General features: G+C 39.9%; 1 protein-coding gene across 2 annotated transcripts; it reads left to right on the forward strand.

The window, feature by feature from the left end:
* The first annotated feature begins 1,180 nt into the window (after positions 1–1,180).
* On the forward strand, positions 1,181–25,153 carry tsc22d3 (TSC22 domain family, member 3). 2 transcript variants are annotated; one of them, XM_079479555.1, is made up of 3 exons: positions 1,181–1,969; positions 23,330–23,381; positions 23,792–25,153. In XM_079479555.1, the coding sequence occupies exons 1-3, from the start codon at positions 1,656–1,658 to the stop codon at positions 24,047–24,049; spliced, it is 624 nt and encodes a 207-aa protein (XP_079335681.1). In that variant the 5' UTR covers positions 1,181–1,655; the 3' UTR covers positions 24,050–25,153. The 2 variants fall into 2 exon arrangements, with proteins under 2 accessions (XP_079335681.1, XP_079335680.1); XM_079479554.1 differs by lacking the exon at positions 1,181–1,969 and adding an exon at positions 22,625–23,083.
* Positions 25,154–27,090: the final 1,937 nt, after the last annotated feature.

The raw sequence follows: 27,090 nt of genomic DNA on the forward strand, positions 1-27,090 counted from the left end.
TTGGACAATAACAAGAACAGCGGGCAAATAGGTGATATATTTTTGAAAGAACATTTGTCTTTAATACAGCTTCAAACCAATCTATCTATACAACTTATAAACAGTCTCTTAAGTGGATTCAGATTGCTTTAGAGAGGTAGGAGCCGGGAATATCTATTAATCGTGAAGATTGTTGATCGTGAAACAGTTTGGTGGTTAAGTTTACAGATGCTGCTGCCATAAGTAAGCTCAAACAAATGGTCCCTTCTGGACATCTGACAAGTCATTCGTTTCACAGATTTCTTGTTCTAACCACTGCTAAACACAACTTGTTCTAGCACAGCTTGTTCAAAACATTGTTTTGCTGTGCAACCCAGACAATATATAGTAACCTCAACTATCTTTAGCCCAGACATTTAATATTAACCCTTATAGAAATGGGTATTCATATTTTTGTCCATTCCTTATAATACACGATAGAACTATATATATATAATATTATAGACCACAATAACCAGAATGTTATCAAAGTGTAGCTAATAGCTCATACGATGTGATGAAACAACACGTATTGCTTGTTTTCAGAGATGCGGATATCATCAGTGGAAGATATCAGTGGTTTCCGAGAAATTTATTGACTACTGAAGGATTTTTCAAGTGTGTTGTATACGTTGTTGTTTTGTCAGCGTGTTTCCTTCATTAAACATTACAAGTTTCAGTTTGCAAAAACAGCCAAACCTCAAATAATAATAAGATCAATTTAATATACATTTAGATTAGGGACCATGTTCTTCCATTATTAATATAACATGCGTTTATGGACTCAAATGCATCAACACACTTTAGGTTTACTTGGTGATATTGGTAAAAAAATAAACAACCGAGCAAGACCAACGAGATTTATGTTTACATATTCCAAATGACTCACTGGACATGGAACACCAAACACGCAAGCAGTATTAGTACCAGCAGCACGCAAAGAGTACAAAACATGTCAAAATATACCAGCCGTAGGTATTCGTGTTTGATTCTGTGAAATGAAAAGGGAAGTATTATGGTTTGCTCTGGCACTGGGATCCGCCCCAGGCAGCACCAAAGTGTACATTTTAAAAAGCATACTTTTACACTTCTTTCCTCATTCTAACTGTGCTCCACCCCAACTGTGATGTCAAGTTAAAGAGTGGTAGTGCAAAAGAAACATAGGAGGGGTCTGTTTGTGATCCGATCAGAGCAGTTCAACCAATCACAGCATTTCTCCTCCTTCCTGTCCAACCCTCTCCTTTCCCCAACCTCCCTCCCTCCGCCTCCTTTCTCCGTTCTGCACAGTATGCAAACAAGGGGCAGGAAAAAGTGCAGTGGACGGCGAGGAGAAAAAAACAGAAGCAGCTTCTGGTTTTTCTTTCAAACACATTCCGGCTGCATCATTACGAGCGAACAGGCAACCCCGCTCATAAAAGCAGAGGTTGCATGTTCGCACGCACACACAACTCTCTCTCACACGCACAGTCGAGGAGAATCAACTCACGCAGACTCAGCGGGTGATCGTCTCAGCACGTGAACTTCTCAGAAGTTTACTCTTAAAATCACAAACTCAAATACAGCTTCTGGTCTGCTGTGCGCTGAGAGCAGGTGGAGGAGAACCTGCCTGCACCTTATCAGCTGTCAGCCTCGGCCTGATGTCAAAAGAGGAGTGCCCCTCGCCCATCGGCCTGGACTGCTGCAGCTGCTGTCTGGATCTTGCCAATGGCTGTGAACCCGTGCCGGGCCGACCTGGCCACGCGAGCCTGGGCAGCCCCACTTCAATCAACCACTTCAGACAGCTGCGAGACCAGCTTCACTTTCAGAACCTAAACACAGATAAGCTGAACAACATCATGAGACAGGACTCGCTGGAGTCGGTGGTCCGGGACCCCTGCTATCTGCTCAATGAAGGCATCTGCAACAGTAACATTGACCAAACCATGCTGTCCATTCTGCTGTTCTTTCACAGGTATGAGAACAAACACACTTTAGACGCATACACCTGCTCCGGTAAACACCCGCACACCTTGCTGGGGCCATAAAATGTATGGTCACCATACAAATTGAAATGAATTTCAGATTAATTTCTATAGTAACGCCACAGTTGTCTTCTAACCAGACTAGTCATTTTATTGCATTTGCTTCTAATGGGATTTATATCACATGTATTCGTGAATTACTCAATGGCTTGCATGTCATAATCCAACATCAAGAAATGTTACACAACCACTCAAAACTACCAGTTATTTTATTTCGTGTCGTACGGCGATAAGAACATACTGCAATTAAAGACAACACAAAGGCTTAAACACAGCCCTTGCTTTGTTATTTAAGTCTAAGGTGGCTCTTAGTCTCAGTATGGTTGCAGGAATGTGCAGATTGGTATGAAGAACATGCCTTTGCTCAAACTTGCAAGGATCTTGTGTCATTCCACCTTAAAACAGTTCTTCCACCTTAAATACCCCCTATTTATTGCGACTCATCTGATTCATTTAAAGATTTGATTCCCGTAGCTTTAGGGCGCAAAGTGCACAGGGATTTCATTTATTTTCCTCCTTACTTCCGTCAGCTGAAGCGAAACACATATTGACGTATAAAATCGGGCAATATAAGTGCCATGCTGGCATAGCTCACCCCATAGCTAAACTATCCAGCAAACAATTTCCTAAACAGGTAACGTGTGTGTTTCTTAAATTTGACAGTCCCTGCCGTTTCCAAAACAACATTCATTGAGAAATCTCGTAAACCTATAACATTTCCCACAATTTAATGTTCGACTGAATGTATACATTGTGTTTTGGAACATGCTGACGTGGTGTAAAACAGAATTTTAACATGTCAAAAACGAATAAAGATATTTGGCAGACGTGTCTAATCGGGTTACAGTGTTTTTTCTACGACAGCACGCCAGCCAACCACAATGTATGGACACCAGGACAGTCGGATAAATCAGATAGCAGGTGAAATGTTTAGTCTGCAAGAGAATTACACTTGAGGCCCATTGGGGAAAACAGTCGGCTCAAGTCAGCTAAAGGGTGATTACAAAAAGAATTGAACTGTAACTAATTGACGCGGTAAGAATGCATTCCATATGTTGTTATCATAACGCGCCACCGTATGGATTTCACTAACTTGTCAGAGTTATCAGAGATACGGGTTGAATATTTAAAGCTCACCTGTCATACTTTGCTCTTTAAGTTGATAAAGATATATAGTGAAACTGGCTGATAACCTCACAGATGTGCCAGCTCAGCATGTCAGCAAAACATGTCAGCAAAACATGTTTGCACGAATGTTAAATTCATAGCGACGTCTATTGAAAAGTAAAAGAATGATAATGACTAAAGAAAGCTTTATGGTGTAAAAGCAATGAGATATAATGAGGAAAGTAAAGTAGAGGAATTGTCTTAGAGACTATGAATATTCACATTATATAATGAATGGTTCTACAACACGCTTTTCACAGCAGTGTCACAGAAGAACCATTTTTGGTTCATAAATAAATAATTTAATCAAACGTTCCTACAAGAATAATTTTTTGCTTCATTTTTAAAGACTGTTTCAAATCAACAACATAAACAAGCGTTACTACCCATGCACGCTTTGGTGGCCCAAACTTGGCATTGTATGCATGTGACCTCTGACCCTTTATTTATTCTATGTTTGGCCAGCATGTGTTGCTTTGGTACAATACAAACAACACACTATTAAAAATTATTCTGACTTGATTTGACTATTTACTTAGATATTTCATATTCATTTCATAGCAAAACGTAGTGTTGCACATTTTATTGGTGAAAACTTCAGAGTTATGTATTTTGTAAAACAGCTTTTTATCACATAATTACAAACACCACATTCATTAAAGTTACATGTTTGCACTTGCTAAGTGTGTCCCATCGGGGTTAGAAATACTACATGCTCTCTTGGGATCTTCACGCCCACTAGACAACTTGGGACAAAAACAGGAAATACGTGATGAAAGTAGTCAAGTGGTCAAGTGCAAAGACCGCAAGCGGGGGTATTTGGACGCAGCCAATATATCTCCTTCCCACACTGACACACCTCTGAATTAAATCTCCTCTAGTGTGCAAGTTAATATCTAATCTTCTTTATCAGGGTGTCCTCAATTTTACACGTGGCATTGGAAGGTTACAGTTTACAAACTGTAATTACTTTTATTATGAGCAAAGTGGTGGGATGTCAACAAGAGTTGTTCTTGACCTATGTCCCAAGAGTAAATACACCATGTTCAATAGTCCTCTGTGTTAATACCGTCAAATAGCCATTGTTTGATCATACTCTGGCCACTTCTTGCAGGAAAAGGAATTCAGTTTTGTGTTGGACCGATCTTTGTGTCATACTTTCTCTATGATCCCGGCATGTTCTAAATATTGACATTTAGAAAATGCTGTTACAGACGTAAGGATGTTTTTTTCTTCTTCTCCTTATATTTCATATTTCAAACTTCTGCATTCCCTACAGACAGAATACACACAAAGGTCCTTGACGTCCAGAAACAGTGAACATAGTGTTATTGATAGAACAATGATAAGGAAGGTGTGTCTTTTAATTAGATTTTCTGACAGATTAACAGAGGTCTTGCCAACATCAACTCCACCGAACTCACTGACATATTGCTAAAATGTTTGGTAGCTTAGTATGCAAATAATCATGCACTTCACTCCCAGGCAAGCTAAGGCATAGATTCAGACATTTTGAACTTAACAGCTAATAAATATTTTGCACTGCAATATTTAAAAGGTCAGTTTACTCAAAATTTTAAATTCTGTCATCATTTACTCAACCTCGGGTTGTTCCAAACCTGTATAAATGTATTTGTTCTGCTAAACACAAAGGAAGAATATAAGTAACCAAACAGATCGTATCTTTCATTTACTGCCATATTAGGAAAAAACACTATGGGAGTCATTGGGGATGAGATCTGTTTGGTTACTTACATTCTTCAAAATACCTTTCTGTTTACGGAACAGAGAAATTGATACCGGTTTGGAACAATCTGAGAGTCAGTAAATGATTACAGAATTTTTATTTTTGGGGCATTATCTGATTCCATTTCATACATGTACAGTATGTGTAAATGAATACATCATAGGGTTAAATCAAATAATACAAATAAAATCCTCAAAATTCATATACAAATGCAGGCTATGGAAAATATACTAAAGTCTACCTACTCCTCCCGAAGGCAACAGACAAAACTCTACAACCCTTCTGGAATAAAGCCTATTGGGCTTAACTTGTGTGAACTGGCAGTAAACCAACGTAAAAAGAGCCTGAACCCTACTTCTCTCCTCGCTCACTGTCCAGTGGGACTAACAAACAAAGCCCAAATTCTGAACTGTTCGTTCTCAAACGACTTTCCCAAGTGGCAATTTCTGGCTGTTAGCTGAAAACTCCTTCTGCAGCTAAATGGAATCCCTTAAAGCTATTGCTTAAACTCAAGGATGCATGACTCAATCAGATCTAAATGTGCAGACTCACACGTTCAAAACAACACCAAGCATATGGTCACTGGTGTCTCCAGCCCGCCTGGAGGAGGGAGTCACTGTTGCTAATAAAAGGCATCCAGCACATCACATGTGAAAAGTGAGGGGTTTGCATAAGGCCATAATAAGCTAATGCTCGCCACATGAGAACTGGAGAGCTCTTTTTGTGTGTGTGTGTGTGAATGTGTGCATCCTCTTTCCCAAGAACTTCAAGACTTGTTGGAGCAGAGACCCGAGCCATCAAGATCAATACATATTTTGTACAACCAATATGCCAAAAAATACTCCTCGCTAACAATTAACCTTTGTACGCAGCCAAGTTCTACAATACCTCACGTAGAGGACAAAACATCCTAGAGTGAAACTGTATCTTGATAGATTGTCCTAAAGCCTCCTGGATATTTTCTGGAAGGCAGCATGCTGCAGACTGTTACATAAAAGTCTTGGGGTCATAAGGGTTCCTGTGGTTTTGGCTGAGTGGTCTTCCTTTTAAAGTTGTTTTGAGATTGTCAGGCTGATGCAAGTGATGAAATCAAGGCTTTGGAAGACCTCCGGCTTGGATCTCCCAGCATTATTCCCAACTGCCGGCCTCACAAGTCTGTTTATTTGACATGGTTATCGCTATAAAACCGATCAGCTGCATACATTACACCACAATCTGAAGACATGTTCGCTGCTCACAGCTGTGTCAACACCAATAGGAAAGGCTTCTGTCGGAGTGCTGTTTCAAAAGAACAGCATGAATTTTAATACTGATTGTATCTCATTTCCATGCGGACGTGCGTAGATAATGTGGAAAATGCCTTGCAGACAGTTGATCGCTGTATAATTATGATTTTGTATCGTTTGCCCTTCGATCTAAAGTGGCTGTTTTTAATTAGGACGGCATAAGTACTGAATAGCAAACAGCACCGAACGCGTGCCACCCAGAGGCATACATCATGTTCCATCAATTTTCCCTGTCGTACATATAAAAGCTAATAACGTGATAATGTCTCAGCTAATTATTTGAATGAGATGCAATCCTTTGATGTAGCACATGCTGCGTGCTACGACATTTGCATTGACGATTGAACCGAGTGCCGCCATTAACACGAGCCTACGGCCGATAGATGGGACGCTGTTATAAAATGCAACAGGTGGATCTGCTTTCATAATGGCTTAACAGGTCAATTGTCTTTGTGGCGAAGGCTTGTTGAGTAATTTACTTGTCATAGTTAGACAAACACCCAAAGAGGTGTATGATATCGGTTTAATTGACTGGCTCAATGGCAGCATTGTTGTGAGCGGGACGGTGGACAGTTGGTAGCGGGCCATAGGCAGAGGGCCAGCCCGGGCTTTGTTGTCTGGTATTATGTGCTCCTGTTCCCAGAGGCAGGGTTCAGGGTACTGACAGGCACTGTCTACAAACCCACCCAACATTGGCATTCACTGAGCCACAGCAGTCATGCTATAGCCACAACACAAACATGGTAATTGAGGCCACTAGCGGGCCTCAGAGTCCATGACCTCGGAGGGAATGTTGAAATAAGCTAAGAAAGATACTGAGCTGTTATACAATCTAAAATAAACCAAATCATTACTTTAGGAATCACACGATCAAGAGGAGGATCAACATTAGCAGTTGGCACACTTGGTACCCTAAGTGGCACATGGCACATTTCCACCAAAATGCTGAGAAAGCAGTGCAAATTGCATCCAACGGCTACTCCACCCCTCCCTTTTGAAGCACTACGGTGGATGACACAGAACTTAGATGTTGTCACGATTTCGCTTCTTTCCCGAATGAGAAAGCAGTTTGTCCATCTATGGCTACTGTAGAAAAACATGGTGAATTCCATGCAAGGGGACCCGCGGTATGTAGATAGAAATAGCTCATTCTTAGGAAATAAAAACCTAACGCTTCATTATGTAAGGTCTTTATGCCCCTATGAAGACAGTTATGTATGTTATATTGCATTTCTGGCAATAGATCCTCCAAAGAATACACATAGGACATGTGAAAATGTTAAATTTGAGAATAACAGTGTGCTTATCAATATCACTTTTTACTCAGCTGACCAGTCACAGTGCAGGAGCGGTGATACAAATACCAACCAGAACAGCATACTTCAGAAACAATGTTTAAGTTATATAAATATTTCGGTCTCCGAGTATACATTTTTGCACTAGATGATATCCTACCACAATATGAACATTTGTAGATTAAACAAACTAGCAAAACCAGATACTAACAACACATCATTTTGGAGCGATAGGCCTATTCCATTTTCATATTTTTCAGCTAATAAAAACCACACTCAGCATTTTTAGAAGAGTTAAAATGCTTTGATGGATACACAGCCTTATATTTACACAAGTACACATGATGATCTAGCACGACATTATGAAAGCGTGATATTATGAAAACAAAATATTAGCGTGGAGGTCGGATCAGTAGCTTGTGAAACAGATTTGCCCTGATAGCTTACAAAATAGCCTCATGGGGTCATGGTTTGTTGACTTAATAAAGTACACTCTCTTTGGCTTCAGTTACAGTATGTTTACCTCAGGCTAAGGGGAAAGTCTGATCATGTTGAAGTGACTGCCAAGACAGACATAATAAGATTTTATTGCAGACATGCAGGAGTGCATCTGTAGCCTTAATTTCCCCCAAGGCCAGTGGAATTGAATCTACCGCAGACATCACCTTCATTGTGAAACGTGAAGCGCATTTAATTCACGTGATCTTATTCTATTATGCCAAATTCAGTGTTTGTGAAAATCACGAAGAACTGACAATCGTTGGCTAACAAATCTAAAAAAATCATTGTGGCTACAGTTTGATCTTATCCAAGGGATTCATTTTCGCAATATCAAAAGGCATTATTGGTACCTGTCTTGGAGTGAAATAACATAACAATAATTTCAAACCTTGCACAATGTCTTGCAAAGAACCTCAGGCCACCTGTTTTCATATTAAATAAAAAAAATCTATGATTGGTGACTCAACCTCTCGGCTCCAGATTGTCTTTCTTCTGTGGAAAACAAAATGTGACCATAATCCTGGCCACTGTTCTTAAATGAAAATGTATGAGTGACTGTCTTGAAATTAAGGCACAAGCTGTACAGACAAGTGGTTCTTATCTGTGGTGTTGGGAACCTACAGTATTGCACATTTTGCTATTTTACAACCAAATCAAAACATCTCTCCAAAGAGACAGGAAGATGGAAGTAGCCAGTACCTGTCAGATACGGCAGACATACAAAATGTGCACTGTTATGATGTCCCATGACTAGAGTTGACACTGTAGACCACTGTTACAGAGTGTATGTTAAACATCACATGACTAAACCAGAAAAACGACGGATTTTGATGTGATTACCCAACCTAGGTAGTTTTTTTCATATTTGCTGTTTTAATCCATATTAGTATTCAAAAGTAAAAATCCATCTGTATATGTGATACACAATTATTAGTTTTGGAAGCTCCTTGGACATTTTGAGTAAACCGGGTGCGGTGAGATCTGTTTCTGCATGTGACATTCCGCATAAAGCCCAATGCAGCTTTTTGCAGCCTTGTGTAGCTTGACAGTAAGGAAAAAGTCCAAATTTATTTAGGGCTACATTACATGTATCACATCAGACTGAATTGATGAATACAATAGGAAACTGTTTACATTGATATATGCACATCTTAATCAAAATTAACACTCATTAACACATTGCACAAATGTTTGTCTTTTTTGTTTATGAGGAGCTTCATTTGGAATGATATGGCTGTCATTCTCCAAGTTGTTTACAGGATAATAGAGAGGTTAGCACTGCGATGAGGTGTTTGCCCTTATCGTCTTATACATTCACACCCTGGCAAGAGAACCTGTCATCAGCCGTCTGCCCTCTTCAGGATTTGCCCTTGTTATATCACCAGCTAAGAGCCCGCATGGGCTGACTCACCCATCAGAATCTGTGCATCATAACTGAGCCACTGGCATTATACTAGACACAATGCGGCAGACGGGTACAGGACATTTTGACGGTTAGCCACACCCACGGTGGAATTTCATTGGATCAAAATGCGGCGCCACTTAAATTAAGAAAATATGTTATGACTGCAGTTTTTTTATTTCTGCATGGGCAGGCAAATAACCAGTGCTGGGAACATACTGGGGTGAACCTACCGTGACTCAAACCCAAAGTTTTAAAACAAACCAATAATGTGTCGTTATAAGATTAAATATACTGTATATAAAATATTGGAATATTGGAAAAAAGTAAAAACTGATGGATGTAGGTAGATTTAGTGGAGCATCAAAAACCTATACATACACACTCAGGACAGGTGCATCAGATGCTGTACACAATCAACACATTTAGGGTAACTCTATAGTAAAAGACGAAAAACTATACAAACGTGACTGATTTTTACCTAGATATTAAACCCAAAATCATGTACAGCACAGTTAATTCCAGTTGATCCCAGTATGGTTAAAGTTACTGTACTGTCCTGCTTTTGACAAATAAGACTTGTGTTTTTCCATGAAGTAAGTCCATAAGATTAAGCCTGACAAGCCATGGCTCATTGTGGGTTTGGCCGGTCTGGAACATAGTGTCCTATACAACTATAAGATGAATCAGCCTGCTATTAGAGCTCATTCTCATCGGACAGTCGTTTAGGAAGATCTCCACATGGTTGTTGCACACCATCCAAACAGAATCTCATTGGTACACTCATGGAGTTTGGAAACTCCTGCACTAACGTTGTTAGTTATGTGTATGTCAAAAACAATGTGCGCCGCGTAGCTACGCAATGAACAGTTTTCTACCCGAAAAGTCTTTCCACAGTAAACAACTCTTTGGTTTGGATTGTTTGCCTCGTAGGGTTAATTATGGGAACTTGGTTCTTAAAAACACCAGTCTCCTGCTGCAGAACTAAGACCAAACGTTAAGTTTTGTGGTGCACAAAGTTGGCATATTTTACCACTTTGGTTGAGAATAGTATACAGTATAGCAGGTCAATGTTATTAACTTTTTATAACAGAGATTTTGTAATGCATATTACAGCGTTCATTCTGAATATAAATAGAAACCGGTGTCCATATTTGTTTGGAATTGTAGATGCCAATTCGCATTAACTTTAATTATATTGATAACACACATGGAGCGGTTTTGTTGTAACAACACGACGGCATTTCGTTCCAGGGTAAAGTAAATTTTCCCAAGCCCAAAAATCTACGTAACTTATTATGAAGTCAGGTTTCAACAGTGTATTTATGGGAAAAGATGATGCCTCGGGTAACAGGTAAACAATTAAGCGAAACAATTACGTAAAAGCTGTTTTGCGAGGTTTACGGTAGAATGCCTTCAATTCTATCTTAGAGGAGGAGAAACAGTGCTCAAAACACAATAACTCCCCGAATTGCTTCTACTGTGAAATTGATGTGACCATTTTTGCATGAATAACTGAAAGTGGCTCTTAGTTAAACTTCCTCTGTTTTATTGGAACCATTCGGGGCTTTCTGGAAACACTTTGTGAAGCACCTTCGCCAAAATCCTTGTGCAACATGTCTATGCCAGTAGCTTTGCTCTGTCTTTTAATGCATATTGGCTCGCTTCAACAAACGAGTTCTATCTTGGGTTTCTCGTAAATTAGAGGAGATTGCTCAAGTCTTTAAACAAAGAAAAAGTGATATTAATTAATCCTATTGTAATCGTTTTTGTTCGGGGGAGGGGTCAAACGATCACCGTTGGACAGGCTAGTGATGAAAAAACATTGCCAGAGGGTTCGCGGGAGATGCCCACAGTATACACCGCCAGGATAAACAATCATGAGATGCATTGAGTTTGACGTTCACTAATTGTTAGTGCCATTTAGCAGGTTTGCGGTAGCATTCTTTCCGCTGCGATGTCATGGAGCGACTCATGGTTCTGCTGTTAGCATGCAAGCAAACACAAAAATAAGTAAACACAAGAGTGAACTTTGGGACAGGCTCATGTAACTTCCAAATCCCTGCCAAAAGAATCAAAGACACAGGGGACTGGAATGTGAAACTTTCGGCTCTCAGCTCTGTCCAAAGGGCCAATTCGGTTCTTCTTGGAATTCATCTACAGTGCTGTGGCCCAAATTCACAAATCTCCCAAGGTCCACAGTTCATTATTTGTCACTCGCCAGAGATCTTCGCAGCTTGCATGTCAGATAACAGTGAAGAATGTTCTAGTCTTACTGTAGACTCTCACACAACCCACCACGCCTCTGGTTTTCGGGTTATGAACGTGTCAAAATAAGTTCAGGTTTCTCACTGAAATAGTCGTTTCTCCATAAAGCATATTGTTGGATCTTATGTAGCAAACAGTTTGAGAGGATCCTGTTATGGTTTTCAGTTTCTGTAGATCAGATAGTAAAGTATGGCACAGAAAGTACAAAGATCAAGGGTTTGAATGACATCAATCATATATGCAGTTTAAATGTATAACCTATAATATAAGTAGGCTACCTATGCAAGTGACAATGAATAAGTTGCCATGTTGTAACAGTATAAAATACACCATTGTACTAAGCAGCACAGACACATGGCATGAACTCTCATGGAAAAAAATGAGTGATGGTTGCTCCTAGACACTCGTGGCTGTTCATCCTTTGCTGCATGAAAAGCATTATTACATATTATTATTATGTAAGTCTGACATGCACTTCTGTGGAAAATCTGCATGATAGAAAGATCTTTTTCCAGCTAACTCACTCACCAGACCACACCTGACTGCTAAAGAATAGACTTGTATGAGAAAAATGTCTTGTCATTCTACTGGATTATTAGCGCTATGTTTGCTTTGTGTGTTTTTAGAAGCAGATTGATAGAGCTAATACATAATGGTATTAGGGCAAAGAGTTTCAAAAAACATTATAACGATATATAATGAATATAATCAAAAGGATTTTACATAAATTAAGCAAAACATTAAACATGCATGAATCAATTAATCAAACAATCTATTTATATTTATATGAAAAAATGGTTTCGTATGATTCGCCCTTTATGAAGCTCTCCAACTGTTGCGTCTGGTTGTCAGGGTGTGGCTAAGGTCTCAATAATATTCTGTGGCTGTATTACAGAAACATGCTAACTCTAAATCCTCTATCATCTGTTTAGAAAGCACAGAACTTGTCAGATCTTAAAGGTCAAGTGTATAGAATTTAGCAGGTTGCAAATTGCAGTCGACGGCTCACCCCCTCTCTTTCGAAGCACTACGGAGGCTGACACCGGGCTGAGATGTTGTCACGTTTTTTAATGTTATTATTAGTCAAACTGCATAACGCTTAATGGTTTATTAATTATTTATATGATATGCACAATGTTTGCTTCTTCCAAAGCATTAAGCAAATGTCTGAGAGTACACTGAGAGGCCATCCACACAGAGACGCGTTTGGCTGTATACATAAACATTTTGTGTTTCGTTCAGACTGATCCGGCATTTTGGGAGCCTGAAATCCCTTTTTTTAAACCGGGTGCCAGAGTGGATAAATCTGAAATGCCCCCTTGCATTTTCGTGTGTTTACAGCCGATCAGTTTATTTTCTGAAATGATGATGTCATGTTTATGTGCATGCTCTTAGTCTTCTTTTTTAGTGTATCTCTGTGGCACTATTACAGCGCCACATACTGATTTGGCATGTATACTATATCGTTTTGAGTCAGCTTCAGTGGTTTCGTGTGTACGCAGATATTTCATGAGACGACATGAAAAAAAAAAGATCGGATAAGGAAGCCCTGGCTTCGTGCGGATGTGACCTGAAATTCAAGACGTTATCTTTCAGGTTTTTAGGTGTTGCCATGGTCCCCTGTAGAAGCACGGGTGAAAGCCATCAGGGGCTTTTGTTCCCCTAAATTTGTATTCAGAAATAAGTTCCTTACCGTATGTCCTGGCCAAGTGCAGCTAGCAAAAGGTCGGTGTGTAGAACAGATTAAAGAATTAAAGTGTTCGCCATAAGCTGATCTTGATATAAGAGGCTAATGAATTTCCATATGTCAGCATTTACACTTGTGCAATGACAGACAGCTTTATAAGAGGATAAAGGTGGAATTAAAACCAACATATTTCCAAAATAACAGCTATTTTAAATATGCATATTAGTTTGGGGAAATAAAGAGTTGTTTTGCATACTGCCACCATGTTTGTTCACCAAAAGGCGTTGAAGGTAATTGAGTTTGGAGTCGTTTACCTAAAGAACTGGGAGTACAGCCAAGTCCACTATCAGAGGAAACATTGCAGAACAACAGCTGTGAAAGCCCTCCCACCCCACCTCTTTCTCTTCCTCGTTTTTTATATCCCAGTTTCAGTGCGCTCTCTGCCTCTCTCACAGTCATTTACATTTGAAACACAGGACATCCCCCGGATAAACTTTACTTGCTGTTTCATCATGCGTCTGTTGAAATCTTGACAAATGATCTAATGGCACGCTTCGGAACAAAAATAATTTTGGTCTGCCCACTTCAAAACGTCCAGGTTTTTATTGTAGACACTGGTATGAGTATCGCCCTTGTGTAGTTTTCATGCTATATGACTTGCTTTCTCTAATAAAACACGGTGGGTTATTATTTTTCTTTTTCCATACAATAACAGTGAATGGTGAAGTCAAGAGTCACAAATTGCTGTCCTTCTGAAACCTCACATCTCCATATATGACAATACAGTATTTACTTTAATTGTTTTTTCAATTTCCTGAAAAACTTGTTTTTTGGACCTTCAAGGTTTCGAAAAAGTGCCCTGGTTTTTGTCTTGGAAATGCATAGCCTTAACAACAACTTCCATGCGAGTGTCTTTATCACAGTGTCTAATAATAGGTCCGGTCCTAACCAGTTTCCTTATTGTCCTCATGTAAGGGTCATGTAGAGTTTCATCCTGTGGTCTGTTTGTTTAGGCAGGATTTCTAAAAGCCTCCTGGTTACCATGTTTATGTCACAGGGTCGTTTGAAGTGTACGGCTGTCCTCCCCCACGTCTAAAAAAAAAAGAGAGTCGTGTTTACTAAGGTGACTTAGGACAGTGTAGAGCGCCCAGCAATGAACCGTGCCATGCCATTTCGGTCAAATCAACTCAACAACGACACTTGTGACAGGGTGTTAGGTAAACAAAAGCTATCAAAGTTAATGTAGCTCACCATGATACAACACGACAGGTATTGTTAAAGTCACACCTAACATAACACCTTCGCTCATTCCAAGAATAGCGTGAAGCCAGACAATAGGGAAAGACTTGCAGACATGCAAAGCATGGAGCAGGGAGGGGCGCAGGCAAAACAGAGCATGTAATGCAGACGGTATGAGCTTAGTATGTAGGACATTTCTGGGCCTTCAACTTAGCCTAGCACAGAACAAAATAAATGTTTTTCAGGGCAGGTAAAGGTGTAAGAGGACGAAATGACAGAATACATTGTAATCTTTGTGCTTTAATAAATCGTCCAGGACTCATGCTTTGTTTGTATAACATGCTGGAGCTGTCATGCGTGCATGGCAAAATAACTGCCAAGTCACAGCACGCAAAATCTTGTTATGCTGACGGTTGTTAGTAGTAAGAGACGGTATTTGGTAATGCCTTAAACAAATCGAAACAGAACGTGTTTAGGTTTCTTTAGCTGGTGTTTTGAAACAAGCACTTCTGCATTATCCAGGGTGTGGCTTTATGCATGTGCTTCTCGCTGTTGTGTAAAACCACTGTGTGCCAGGATATCTGAAAATGAAGGACAAATGGTATCAAACAGAATTATCAATAAGGGCTATAGAAATGTTCATCTGCAGACATGGCAAGCTTTGATGTCTTTTACTGCATTTGAACTGTTGGATCTGCACTATTGGAAATGCATTTTGATTCACTAGAAAAATAGTTTATTTTATATTTGCCTTAGGCAGAGAGGCTGACTACATAAAGGGATAGTTCGTTCAAAAAAAGAATTCTGTAATCTTTTATTCACCCTCATGTCTTTTAAAACCAGTAAATGACTTTTTTATCTGTGGAAGACAAAAGAAGATATTTTAAGAAATGTCTCGGTGGCCATACGATGAAAGTCAATGGGGGCCAATGTTGATCGGCTATCAACATTCTTCAAAATATATTCTTTTGTGTTCTGCAGAAGAAAGTCATACAGGTTAGAAATAACACGAATGAATGACAGAATCGATTATCTGCTTTAGTCGGTCATAGTTCGAGTCCTGCAGCAGAGTAATGCACACATGTGCTCTTTTAACACACACACACACACTTTTCCCACAGTTCCTTTCGTTATTTACGTTAGATCATCTCAGGCCGATGGCCTCATGCAAGTACAGAAAATCTGTATATCGCAGAGTAGCGAACATTCACCTCCCCTGACTTCTCAGAGCATAACGTGTTTCTGCAGCCGTGGCTGCTCGCCAGCATATCACCATATTTTGGACAACTTTCTCAAGTCTGACTGGGCTTCTAGATTGTTTTGGAGATACGATGACAGTTAGTTGGCTGAAATGCTGTCTACGTGTAAAAATCCTGTACATCAGACACCGACATCTTTGCTGTGTTCAGCTGGCCTGTGCATTTTTCTCCGGCTGGCTGATTCTGATCAGAGGTTTGACGTCACCACTTTAGTTACCTGCAAGCGTATCACCTTTCAGTTCATACCTTAAAACGATTTAATCCTTTTGTGTCGAGGAGATTAAGAGTGTTTACAAACCCGGAGATAACACGTTTTCAATCGGCAGGTGTAGTTGCTTGAAATCACGGATGTAATCGCAAACAAGCACGGTTGTTTCACTCATGTCAGGGGGTGAACGGGGTCGCCCCATTTCAAGGAAATGCCCTCCCGAGCTAGATTTCATCCATTTCAAGATTGAAGAACGAGTTTGTGGGAGAACGTTTAGAAAAATAACCAGAGAATGAAAGCCAGGGCGGCCCAGGTGCTGTAAATCTTCTGTCTGACTGCCAGCTCTATTCAGACAGTATATCACAGCATATACACAGAGAGACACGCAAACTGTGCGGCTCATTAAATATTCATTGTTTGTGTGTCTTCAAATGCGTGCGTGTTCGCTGTAACGTCAACATACATAGAGATAACAGTGTACTTTCTGAACTTTGCCTCTGTTCCATAGAGATATTTAGACATCATTGTTTGCTTTAAGGCTGTGTCAAAGGTAGCGTGTCTGTGTTGTCTTTGGAAAGCAAGCGATGACAATGGCATATAATTAAAGGGACAAATGCTTTCAGTGCACAGTGCAAGAAACCAAACAATGTCCTTCTCTATGTTAATATATAAAAATGACAATTTGTTCATAATAAAGAAGCAATACAGATTTTGTGTACACAATTCATGCATTGACTATCAAATGGAAAGATGATTTATGACGCTCTTTTATCACCACAATTACACTGACCACAGGTCAAAAGGTGATTAATAAACACCTCAAATATGCATTACTGCAAATAGATTTGTTCCCACTTTCAAGGCTCATTGGTCACAAGAAGGCACTTCTCCAAGCAACTGACACTGAGAAGTACCTGATCAAATAAATTGGCTCGCTCCACTCGCTCATATTTTCTTTTCGAATTAAAATGAGGTTCACTAATAAACGGGCAAGAGACAAACTGCCGAGCTCATCGTGTTGATGCAAGCTGATCTGCATTAGTGCGGATGCACCGAACCAGGTCTGACATCACAGCCCGATTCTCCGCCCTTCTACAGTATGTCCACTTATCTACTGAAGCCAGAACACTGGGGTTATGCGCATACTGTTGCCACTTTGAAGCCAGGAAATGCACATGCTGCCCGGAGAACATCTCACGTCGGACCCCCTAGAAACTAAAAGCGGCAAAAAGAGACAGTTTCCACTGTTAAGATGATCATTACTGCAAAAGAAACCTTGACAGAGTAATCATGTGCCACAAGCGAACCCCTTCTTAAATCATCCTTAAGGGGATAACTATGCTGTAAAGACTGACTGACTGTTCATTATACTACTCAACCTTTTACCAAACAAAGAAATACATAGACATATACAAATAGACATAGATATGCTTTGAGAAACAGAACATGGAAGAACTCACTTTAGCAGCCATTTCATAATTATATTTGAATGCAGAATGTCCTAATCGACCAATCAGGATAGAGTATTCCAGAAAGGAATACATTTTTGTCATGATCACATTGTATTAGAGGACGTACTGCACTTCCAATGAACGAATGTCTTTCCCACATGTTCACGCAGACCTGCTTTATCAGGGAAACAGCTTTGTGAAGCCCATGGGAGGTCACGGCCAAACCAGAGACACGGATTATGACTTGTGTGAAGCCCCCTGACACTCCTCAGCAATAAACAATGCATTGTTAATTGGGATTTCGTGACACATCTGGTATGAACTTGTCTGCTTTACCACAGGGATTAAGGGTACATACCGTACAGAGTTCCTCAGTACATGGAATCTGGACCACATACAGGTCTATTTTTATCCTTCTTGCAGAGTTAATTCAACAGAACCCACAGACTGAGAAGTTAAAATGATCAGTTTTATAGTCGGAGACAGCCCACTGGGACCCGATGCCAAGAAAATGAAGGTTTTATACGACATAATGTGAGACTAATGTTCTTCAGTTATGATGATTATATTAATTACGGGAGTGATGATAAAGAGTCACATTTATGTTATCAGCAGGGTTTTTTGTTACTTAAAATACTATGACAGACTAATAAGAGCAATTTGATATACTGTAATTGTACACACCGTGCAGAACACAGCCAGATTGTGTGAAAGCGACCTTCTCTGCTTCAGGTGACTTCGATTTGAGTTTAATTCCCGGCACACCAAGAACAGAATTTTCGTGAAGATCATTGGGTACGAGTCTACAGGAGATATGCTGCTCTACTGTTTACTTGCATGCCCTGTCTGTGCTGGTTTATCCCTTATTCACTTTTATGCAAATTAGGTAACGTGGCAACCCACCCACAAAATTAGTACTGAATGCATTTGCACAGCACACTTACCCATGATGCAAGTTGGGAGTGCGAGGCTCCAAAGGATGCATGCAACTATTTGAAACCATTCTAGAACTTTTTGTTTTAAATGAGTAACTGAATGATAAAATTTGTTACTTTTCAGTCTGTAAATTCTGGTATGAGTTTACACAACCTATATCTCCACCACCAATATTTCACTGATCTGCCATGGGCACAGATGATGCACAGCTGTTAATATGACAAATCTTAATGTCTAGCATCAATGTGGCATTAAATGTCCAAGACGGCCTCAAGTGGCAAACTCACTGTATTACAGTACCGCCATCATCAAACTCATTCATCCTGTGCCGAATTTCCATGTGCACACACAGAGGCAGCCCACTGGAAACTGGGCATCCACAAATATGTTTTTATAACCCACAAGTACTCCGTTTACAGTGGCTTAAAATTGGGCAGTGTCTGGACAGATGTCAAAGCAACAGAGCTGCGACACACCTGGGCCTTAAAGGTACAAACATCTGCTAAAACATACTGTATGATTAGAAGTGGTTTTATAACTGTTTAAACAGAGGCTTACATAAGCGGCTCCAACATGTACTGTGATAATAGTGCCATTGATAAGCTGACCAATCGTAATTGCTCAGCAAATGCATGAAACCGCAGACTCTGAGAAATTACTCGAGTGGGCGCAAGGGTAATATAAAGACCTTTTTTGTGCCTCATTTATCTTGTTTTACTGTGTGTTAATGGGAACGAGCAAACAAAGGCATTTGCATAAGAAATCACAGAAGCATGGCTGGTTTCCAAACAATGCACATTTTCTCTATACATTGTTTATTAAAGTACATTAAGTGACCTGTTTTGTATTTCTCTAGCCTGAATTCCTGTCTTGTTGGCAGTTCAGGGTAGGACGGCGGTTCAACCTAATGAGTCCTAAGTAGGTCAAGCACTTCTGTATGATGCATTTGAAGCCCTCCGGATACGACATAGTTACGCCAAAACTTAAGAAAAAATAAAACTACGTCAAATCAACACAAGGAAACATGGAAATGAAGAAAGTTTTACTTTTAGAATGTTTCAACTAAAATGTAAATAAAATACATCTACAGATGCCGACAGACAAATAGAAGCCTTTGCATGTTGTTTGTCTCTTGGCAACCAAAACATAAGCATTTTCCTATACACTGACATGAATACTTCTGTAAGAATGATCCAACTTAAACCATGCTTTTTGACACGGTCTAACAAGACAATCACATCTATTTACTGGATTGAAGTAATGGTTTTCTAATCTCTTGTTTTACATAACATACAGCATAGACATCTCCTGTACCAACATGTTTACACTACGTGTCTCCAGACAGACAATGCACACAAAACAAGGCTGTCTGTCTATCATGAAACAGACACGAAGCATAAAAACACAACAAGATCCTCTTTACACTTTATATAATTATACTGTCAACAATATTTTCCATAAAGGGGTTATGGAAAACGAATTTTGGCATTTTCTTGCAGATTCATCTGAGGAACACACACTCTTCAAAAAATAAAGGTGCTCCACAAAGAACCATTCAGTCAAAGGTTCTTTAAAGAACCATCTCTTTCTCACTTTTTTATAATCTGGAGAACCTTTCTCTGCCATAAAGATCCTTTTATGAAAAGAAACGTTCAGACGTTAAAGGTTCTTTATGGAACCAAAAAAAGGATCTTCCATTGGAATCGAAGAACCTTTTGAAGAACCTTGTTTAAGTTTTCTTCTGTATACCAGCACTATCATTTTATTGATAATTTATAATCTGTCATATTATATCCTTTAGTAATGCTGAAACACTAAGAGTAACCAAGGCTAAAGTGTCTTAATAAAGTATACGGTGATAAAAAATGCAATTAGACTACAAGAGAATTCTGAGTAAGAAAAAACAGAAACCACCCCGATTGTTCTTCTCCCTCCCATCCAGCTAAGAAAATGTGCCACTTCTACGTGAATGCGGGACCATCCACACTGCTGGAAATGTAAAGCTAGATAAAGCCGCACGATCTTTGGGTGCGTCCGCAATTAAGCGATTCCCTCGTAGATTCCATCTGCACAGAGCAACGGCCATGAGCTTATCACCTCTCTACTCACCTAATCTATTTAAGAAGCGGGACAGGCGGTAAGTGTAAAATTGACGGGGCCGTGCGAGTGTCTCATCACTATAGACAGCTGATGGATTAATCTTGCAGGTGTGTAGTGAGAGTGAGGAAAGTCAGTAGTCCAACCACTCGCACGGACGGGTCTTGTTGCACAAGGTGTAAAAATCGTTACGCTAGGTTCAGTGTAGTGTGCGACCGTTGTGGATCACGGTAAAATCACTAAGGTATATGAGAGTTTCATTACTACGTTAAAAAAAGTTCAGATGCAGTGATTTACATGTTCTATACAGTATTGTGTCTTTCCTGTTTAAAATCTCCAGTCGCCCTAAAATGTTTTACCTAATAAGGAGCAACTATTCAAAGAATGCAAACATGCATGGTTGAATTCTGGACATTCTTTTTAAGTAATTATCGGTGTGCGTATGCAATTTATGAAGAAGAGTTTGTTTCAGGTGTGGCATTAGTCATGAGAAAATGTGTTTGTTTGTCTTTGGTAAATGAGCTCTTGTTGCATACTGCGAGGGGCTTACGTGTAAATAATAAGTGTTGCTCAGTGCTGAGTGTTTCTGTATTAAACATAATGAGTACATTGAGACCAGTTTTAAAAACTATCAACTGTACAGTAACAGTTTTAAGCTGGTTTTTTTCAGAGCGAGGCTGGGACATCTCCACCCTCGCCGTGGTGACAGATGGAGACATACTGTACCACGGCACATCTGTGTTTACTGTGATGTGCAGGCCTTTGTTAGGAGTGGCAGCTGAATGAAGCATTTGTTTGCACTGCATCTCACTGCATCATGACAACGTAGATGATTTTGAATGACTATCTATCCAATAGCAAACAGGTTTATACTATGCAAATGTATTAGTTATTCCTAATTTTCCTAGATTGTAAGGTATGCAGCTCTCTGTGAAAAAGGCTGCTTTTGTCACATTGCACGTTTAATCATTTATCAAGGTCGACATGTAGACACACAAATAAACAATATTACTTTACACGGCGTCTAGAGGACAGTAAGATTGACACAAACAGGTTCTGTTGACACTTTATCGCCTGTAGATGCATAACTCAATAAATAAAGAAGGCACTAATATGTATTTTCTTTTTATCTCTACACCATGATTATCGCTTCATAAAGTACAGACTGTCCCAGCCTTTGCCAATAAACCTGACTACAGCTCACCAGAGCCCAAAATCTAGCTCCTATGAAATCTTATCATGCAGCATTACAAACTCTGCGTGAAATGTAAGGTGACAGCGCTGCGGTCATAAATTTATGTTCAGTGAAACCTCATTAGGAGGATCGGCTTCGAGTCATCAACTTTCAAAGTGTGCCAGGGGGATTTAGTTAATGTCCTGCTCCACTTAGAAAATTGCAAACAGCAATGCGTATGTAGTGTAAAAAAAGGCAGTAAATACATATTTAATTTGTTTTACAGGTATAAATAAACATATACGGTATATATAAAATAAAACATATTTCATTTTTACACCATACGATGCATTTTGTTATTATAGTTTGTTGTAATTTATGTAAAAAAGTTAGATGACAAACAGTGAAAAACAACATATTGTGATTATATTATTTTTGAAGTCAGCAAAACTCGCATGCACCAGCTTGTTGACTCATATCTAGATTTTTAAGTGACTTTGACCTTAACTGGTTGACCTAATGTTTGTGTTGCGTCTGCAGTTCACACTTTGGCCACTAGAGGCTCCAAAGCCTAATGTTACCGTGGCAAAGGCACTGTGAGAAAATCTGACGTGCTGTATTTTCATAATGACACCCCGGTTCTTCAAAAAAATGCTGTTTCTAAGAAACTGCAAAACTATTACCCCACGAAGGCCTAAGGGCATAGACTGAAAGATTGATTATGTCACTTTCCTCGGGGAAAAAACGAATTTGCAACTCACCGAACGTATCGAACAGACATTTGGCCAAACAATATCAAACGTAAAAAAGATCAAAAGTAGCCTACTAAAGCAAGCACGCGGTTGTCTGTTCGCCTCTTGTTTGTATAGTTGGTGTGTTTTTGAGGTTTGTTGCTGCACGCTGTGTGTTCCTTCAGCGAGTTCAGCGTGAGGGCAGAACGAGAATCTAGCTACACGCCTACTTTGCATAATTCATTCATGCGTCATATGACGCCAGCACGCCGGTATATAAAGCCCTCTGCGGCAGAAATAGCATCACTAACCGACAGTGTTTCTCCTGAAACCGCTCTTAGTTCACTCATAGCGCCCGACGTCTCTGCACTGCTACACAGCAACCAAACCAAACCAAACCAGGATTTTAATATCGTGCTAAAACAAGTCGCAACCGTGGCGAGAAGTATTATTCAGACGGGTCTCGTCCTCAATATGAGCACAGAGATTTTCAAAACGCCAATGGAGCTCGCTGTGTACCAACTACACAATTTCTCCATCTCGTTCTTCTCGTCGTTTTTAGGAGGAGATGTAGTATCGGTCAAACTAGACAACAGGTAGGCGATGAGCACCGGGGATGGTTTTGGGATTCGATCGCTGATTTGAAAAAACGGCTAGATTTACGTCATTGCGTCATACATAATTCACGCTAATGTGCGCTACTGGCTAAATAACGTAAATGCTGCACGTATATTTACATTTTTCAATACGTGAATCATTCTATTCAAGTGTCACACTATGATAGATCGTTGTTGTTTACTGCTGAGGTGTTTTCTAACAGTGGTTTTCTTTGTCTGTTGCAGTGCCTCTGGCGCAAGCGTTGTAGCCATTGACAACAAGATCGAGCAAGCAATGGTAAGAGGCATGAAAATGCAATTTAAAGCATCACCTTAACGCCATAGATGCCGTACTAAAGCCTGTTTTTTAGAAGAAGCTCACATTTATAGAAGTGCGGTGGAAAGTATCTAGTTTCTGTGTAGGTTGTAACCCAGAGCTCGTGCACGCTATCAAGCTGCTGCACCTATTTCATGCATATGCTGCTTTGCATTGCCCACCTGCAGTAAACGTCAGAGGTCAACACGCAGAGGCCATTTATATTCCGTAAACTGACTTTTAAGTTTTGCTTTGAAATAAAAATGGTTGATTGTAACAATTGCATTGCGCAAACCATTAGGTTGATTCAGATTAGTAGGTTATGTAATGGTCATGCAGAATATAGTTTGGTATGAGCGCCGAAACTCAATTCCCTCTTTTTTTCTCTACAGGATCTTGTAAAGAATCACTTGATGTACGCAGTCAGGGAGGAAGTGGAGATCTTAAAAGAGCAAATCAAGGAACTGGCAGAGAAAAACAACCAGCTGGAGCGTGAGAACAGCCTGCTAAAGAATCTGGCCAGCCCCGAGCAGCTGCAGAAGTTTCAGTCACGCTTGCCGTCAGACTCCAGCCTCCCTCTGGACCCTCAGGAGACGGGGTCCCCCGAGGACGTGGGCCACCAGTACAACAGCACAGGCTCTGCTGTATAAGTGGCTCTGCCAAGGGGCGGGCAGAGCCACAGCTCTCACCTGAAATGGACCTCCAGATATGCAACTTCCAGAAGAAGCTGTCTGTGCAGATGAAACCTGATAAACGAAAGCGTTATGATGTACCAGTGGCCTAGTGTGTTCTGTAATATCCGACAATCTCTTCGGACTTGTGCGGACGAGAGAGAGTGATGTAGACATCCGAGGTTACTGTACAACAGGACTGACATGCCCCTTGCTTGGGGCTGCAGCCTTGCTTTCCCTTGGTCTATCTCGTGAAGAGAAGGAGAGGGGTTCGCCTGATGGAGCTGGCCCAGAGATGTAAGCTTTGGGACCTCCACAGAAATGCATCATCGACCTATTCGTGTCAAGCCAAGGAAATGTACGTCTCCAAGAGATGCCTCCACAGTCTCAAGAGAGCCCTGCCGGGTGTTCTTCACTCTGATGCAAGCTTCATGGGATGAGATCCCGGAGTGTGCTCCATTAATTCCCTCCATGTCAATGATCCCTAGCTGTGGACATTCTTAGCTATTGTAGTTACAGAGTTTTGAGATGGACTTTGGTCTGGTCTTCTCTACCACAGTGGTAACTCCTGCCATATGATTTCTAAAGCAACGCTTGTATCTCTGCAGTTGGGGCCTGCTGCTTACGGGAATTATTTGTTTGTGTTTTGATACGGAACAAATCAACTTGTTTATATGGGCTATGTGTAAAATGATGATTTGTTTATGGGAATGAATCTGTATACATTTGCATAGTTCTGTAAATTAGCGACTGATGTAAACTAAAATGTTCTGAAATGGAGGCGAGTAGTGGATAACGTTGCTGAGAATGTTCTGCTGATATGTCAGACATGTGTTTTATTGACCTCTATGCCATCCATGAAAGAAGAGGGCCACATGTTTCTGAATGAACTGTTTTCTAACTACCAAAGACTTGCCTAATACTCACAAGCCAACAGGACCATGTGTAACTTCACAGGGAGAAGTTTTTTGACAGCAGTCTTTTTAAAACACGGGAATTGTTGCTTGATTGTGTCCATGGTATTTTTGTGAACAATTTATGGATGCAAAATGCACATCGCAATAAACCTTGTTTACACTTAAACAGCCCTCATTTCCTTCTTTCTGCATATGGAAGACAAATACATATTTTCTCTAGATTGGAATTTTTGCTAGAAAAGCAAAGATTACTAGATTTTACTGTTTGGAGAATTTCCACCATAACTTTCAATATTCTACATGAACCGTTTTGTACAGCTTATGGAGTTTTCATTGATTTATTTTCTTAAATAGTCACAACAGATCTTTGTTTTTATAAGAGGACTATAAGGTATTTAAAGCCAAGGGTATGATTATTATTGCCATATGAGCGCCTAGTACTGACTTCCGTGTTTTCTGTTTACAATTCAGCTCTGAGAAAGCATATGAAGTACTACAACATGCAATTCAACAAAATATCCTCATATGAAGTTATCACAAAGATAATATGCACCTAATAGGCTCCGTTCGTACATGATTATAAATTATAAACCACTTAAATTATCACAATGTCTACTTTACATTTGCAAAGAGGCGTTAGCAGTATGGGTTTATGAAGATAAGGATATCTACTGCTAAGTTCATAATGACTGCTTTACTGTACTAATTCAGAAGGCTTTGGGGCCAAGCATAGTAAGAAAACAAAGCTGTCGTGTGAAATCCTCATCTTTCTCCGCCTAGAAAAGAAAATCTCAAAACACTGGCACGCTCAGTGTAACTCAAGACTCTGAGAGGTCCCTAGCGTATGACCCGGATCGCACTGATCTTACAGTGGTTCATATAAAGGTAGTCAGTGAAATAAAAACTAGTTTCAAAAAGTTTTTTTAGGTTATGTCTACTGGGTCCTGTTGTAGATGGGTGGAGGTTTTAGAGGAAATTACTTTTGGAAATATCAAAATCCAAATGCACCGATATGAGGTTTCCTAAGAAATATGAAGCTTCTCATAGTGTGGATCATCAAGACAAATGCATTCTAAATAAACAGTAATACACTTAACAATAATAATTCATTTTTTTGTCATTTTTATTTGGTATCTGGTTTAAAGAACTGGATTGGCTGTACTTGTTTTTGCTGTCTTAAACAGATGCTGGATTTCTGCTATTATGCAACTCTCAAACATCTGTTTCAGTTTGGTGTGGTGGGCGGTTTTCCATGTCAAGACCTGGTGGTGAAGCTGGGGTTTGCATGCAAGCCCATAGTTATAGTTCCCTCAGAAATGTACTTACACTAGACGTTTGTCCTCTCATATAAATATAGGCTCACAGTAGTCTGTTTATGCCATTTTTCATATAGTGTCATTATTTCCTAAATCTCAGATCTAATGCCCTGTTGTGGAAAATGATGGAGCCCCATTCGCCGTGTAGACGTTTTACCTCATTCGCACTCTATACAAACAGCCGGCACTTTTTCTTCCAGGTGCTTCCTGTAGCGACAGAATCAAATGAGAATGGTGTTTACTGCTCGCTTCGGGAAGGATTTTTTTCTTGGATTCTTTAGAAGAAAGTTGACAGTATTAATAGACCCAAGGCTTCTGGCCTAAGTCATAATGAATCCAGTGTTTTCCGCTTCTATGGAATGTAGTGACGGTCTGGTGTTTAGCTCCAAAATAAAAATTCACAATTTCCTAAGAAGTATAATCACAGCTGCCATCAAATGCAGAATGTATTCAAGTCGCCTTTGAAAATAAAATGGCAATTTTAACCACACCATAAAGTACAAAGAGACCAAGCAGCCTGAAAAGACCACGAAAATTCACACAATCCCCAGTTCAACAAGTCATAACCCCAGATGTAAGATATTCCAAAGTACAAACCATAATTTCATTTCCTTTCTGAAGATGTGATCATTTGTGTGTTGTGTTATCATTCCTTTTCAGATACATTTGAAAGTCCGTACATGTTTTCATCAGTTTCTCTGTATCCATTTTAGTCAGTCAAGACATTTTACAACCCTTTATTACCATTTGATCACAGGTATGAATGTCAAGACAACAGAACACGAAA

The sequence above is a fragment of the Barbatula barbatula genome (genome assembly GCF_947034865.1).
Source record: "Barbatula barbatula genome assembly, chromosome: 18".
Taxonomy (NCBI): Eukaryota; Metazoa; Chordata; class Actinopteri; order Cypriniformes; family Nemacheilidae; genus Barbatula; species Barbatula barbatula.

Coding starts and splice junctions, on each gene's coding strand:
- tsc22d3 (XM_079479554.1), top strand. CDS start 22,734: ATGCGTCATATGACGCCAGCACGCCGGTATATAAAGCCCTCTGCGGCA. Junction 23,084..23,329: donor TCGGTCAAACTAGACAACAG/GTAGGCGATGAG, acceptor TGTCTGTTGCAG/TGCCTCTGGCGCAAGCGTTG. Junction 23,382..23,791: donor ACAAGATCGAGCAAGCAATG/GTAAGAGGCATG, acceptor TTTTCTCTACAG/GATCTTGTAAAGAATCACTT.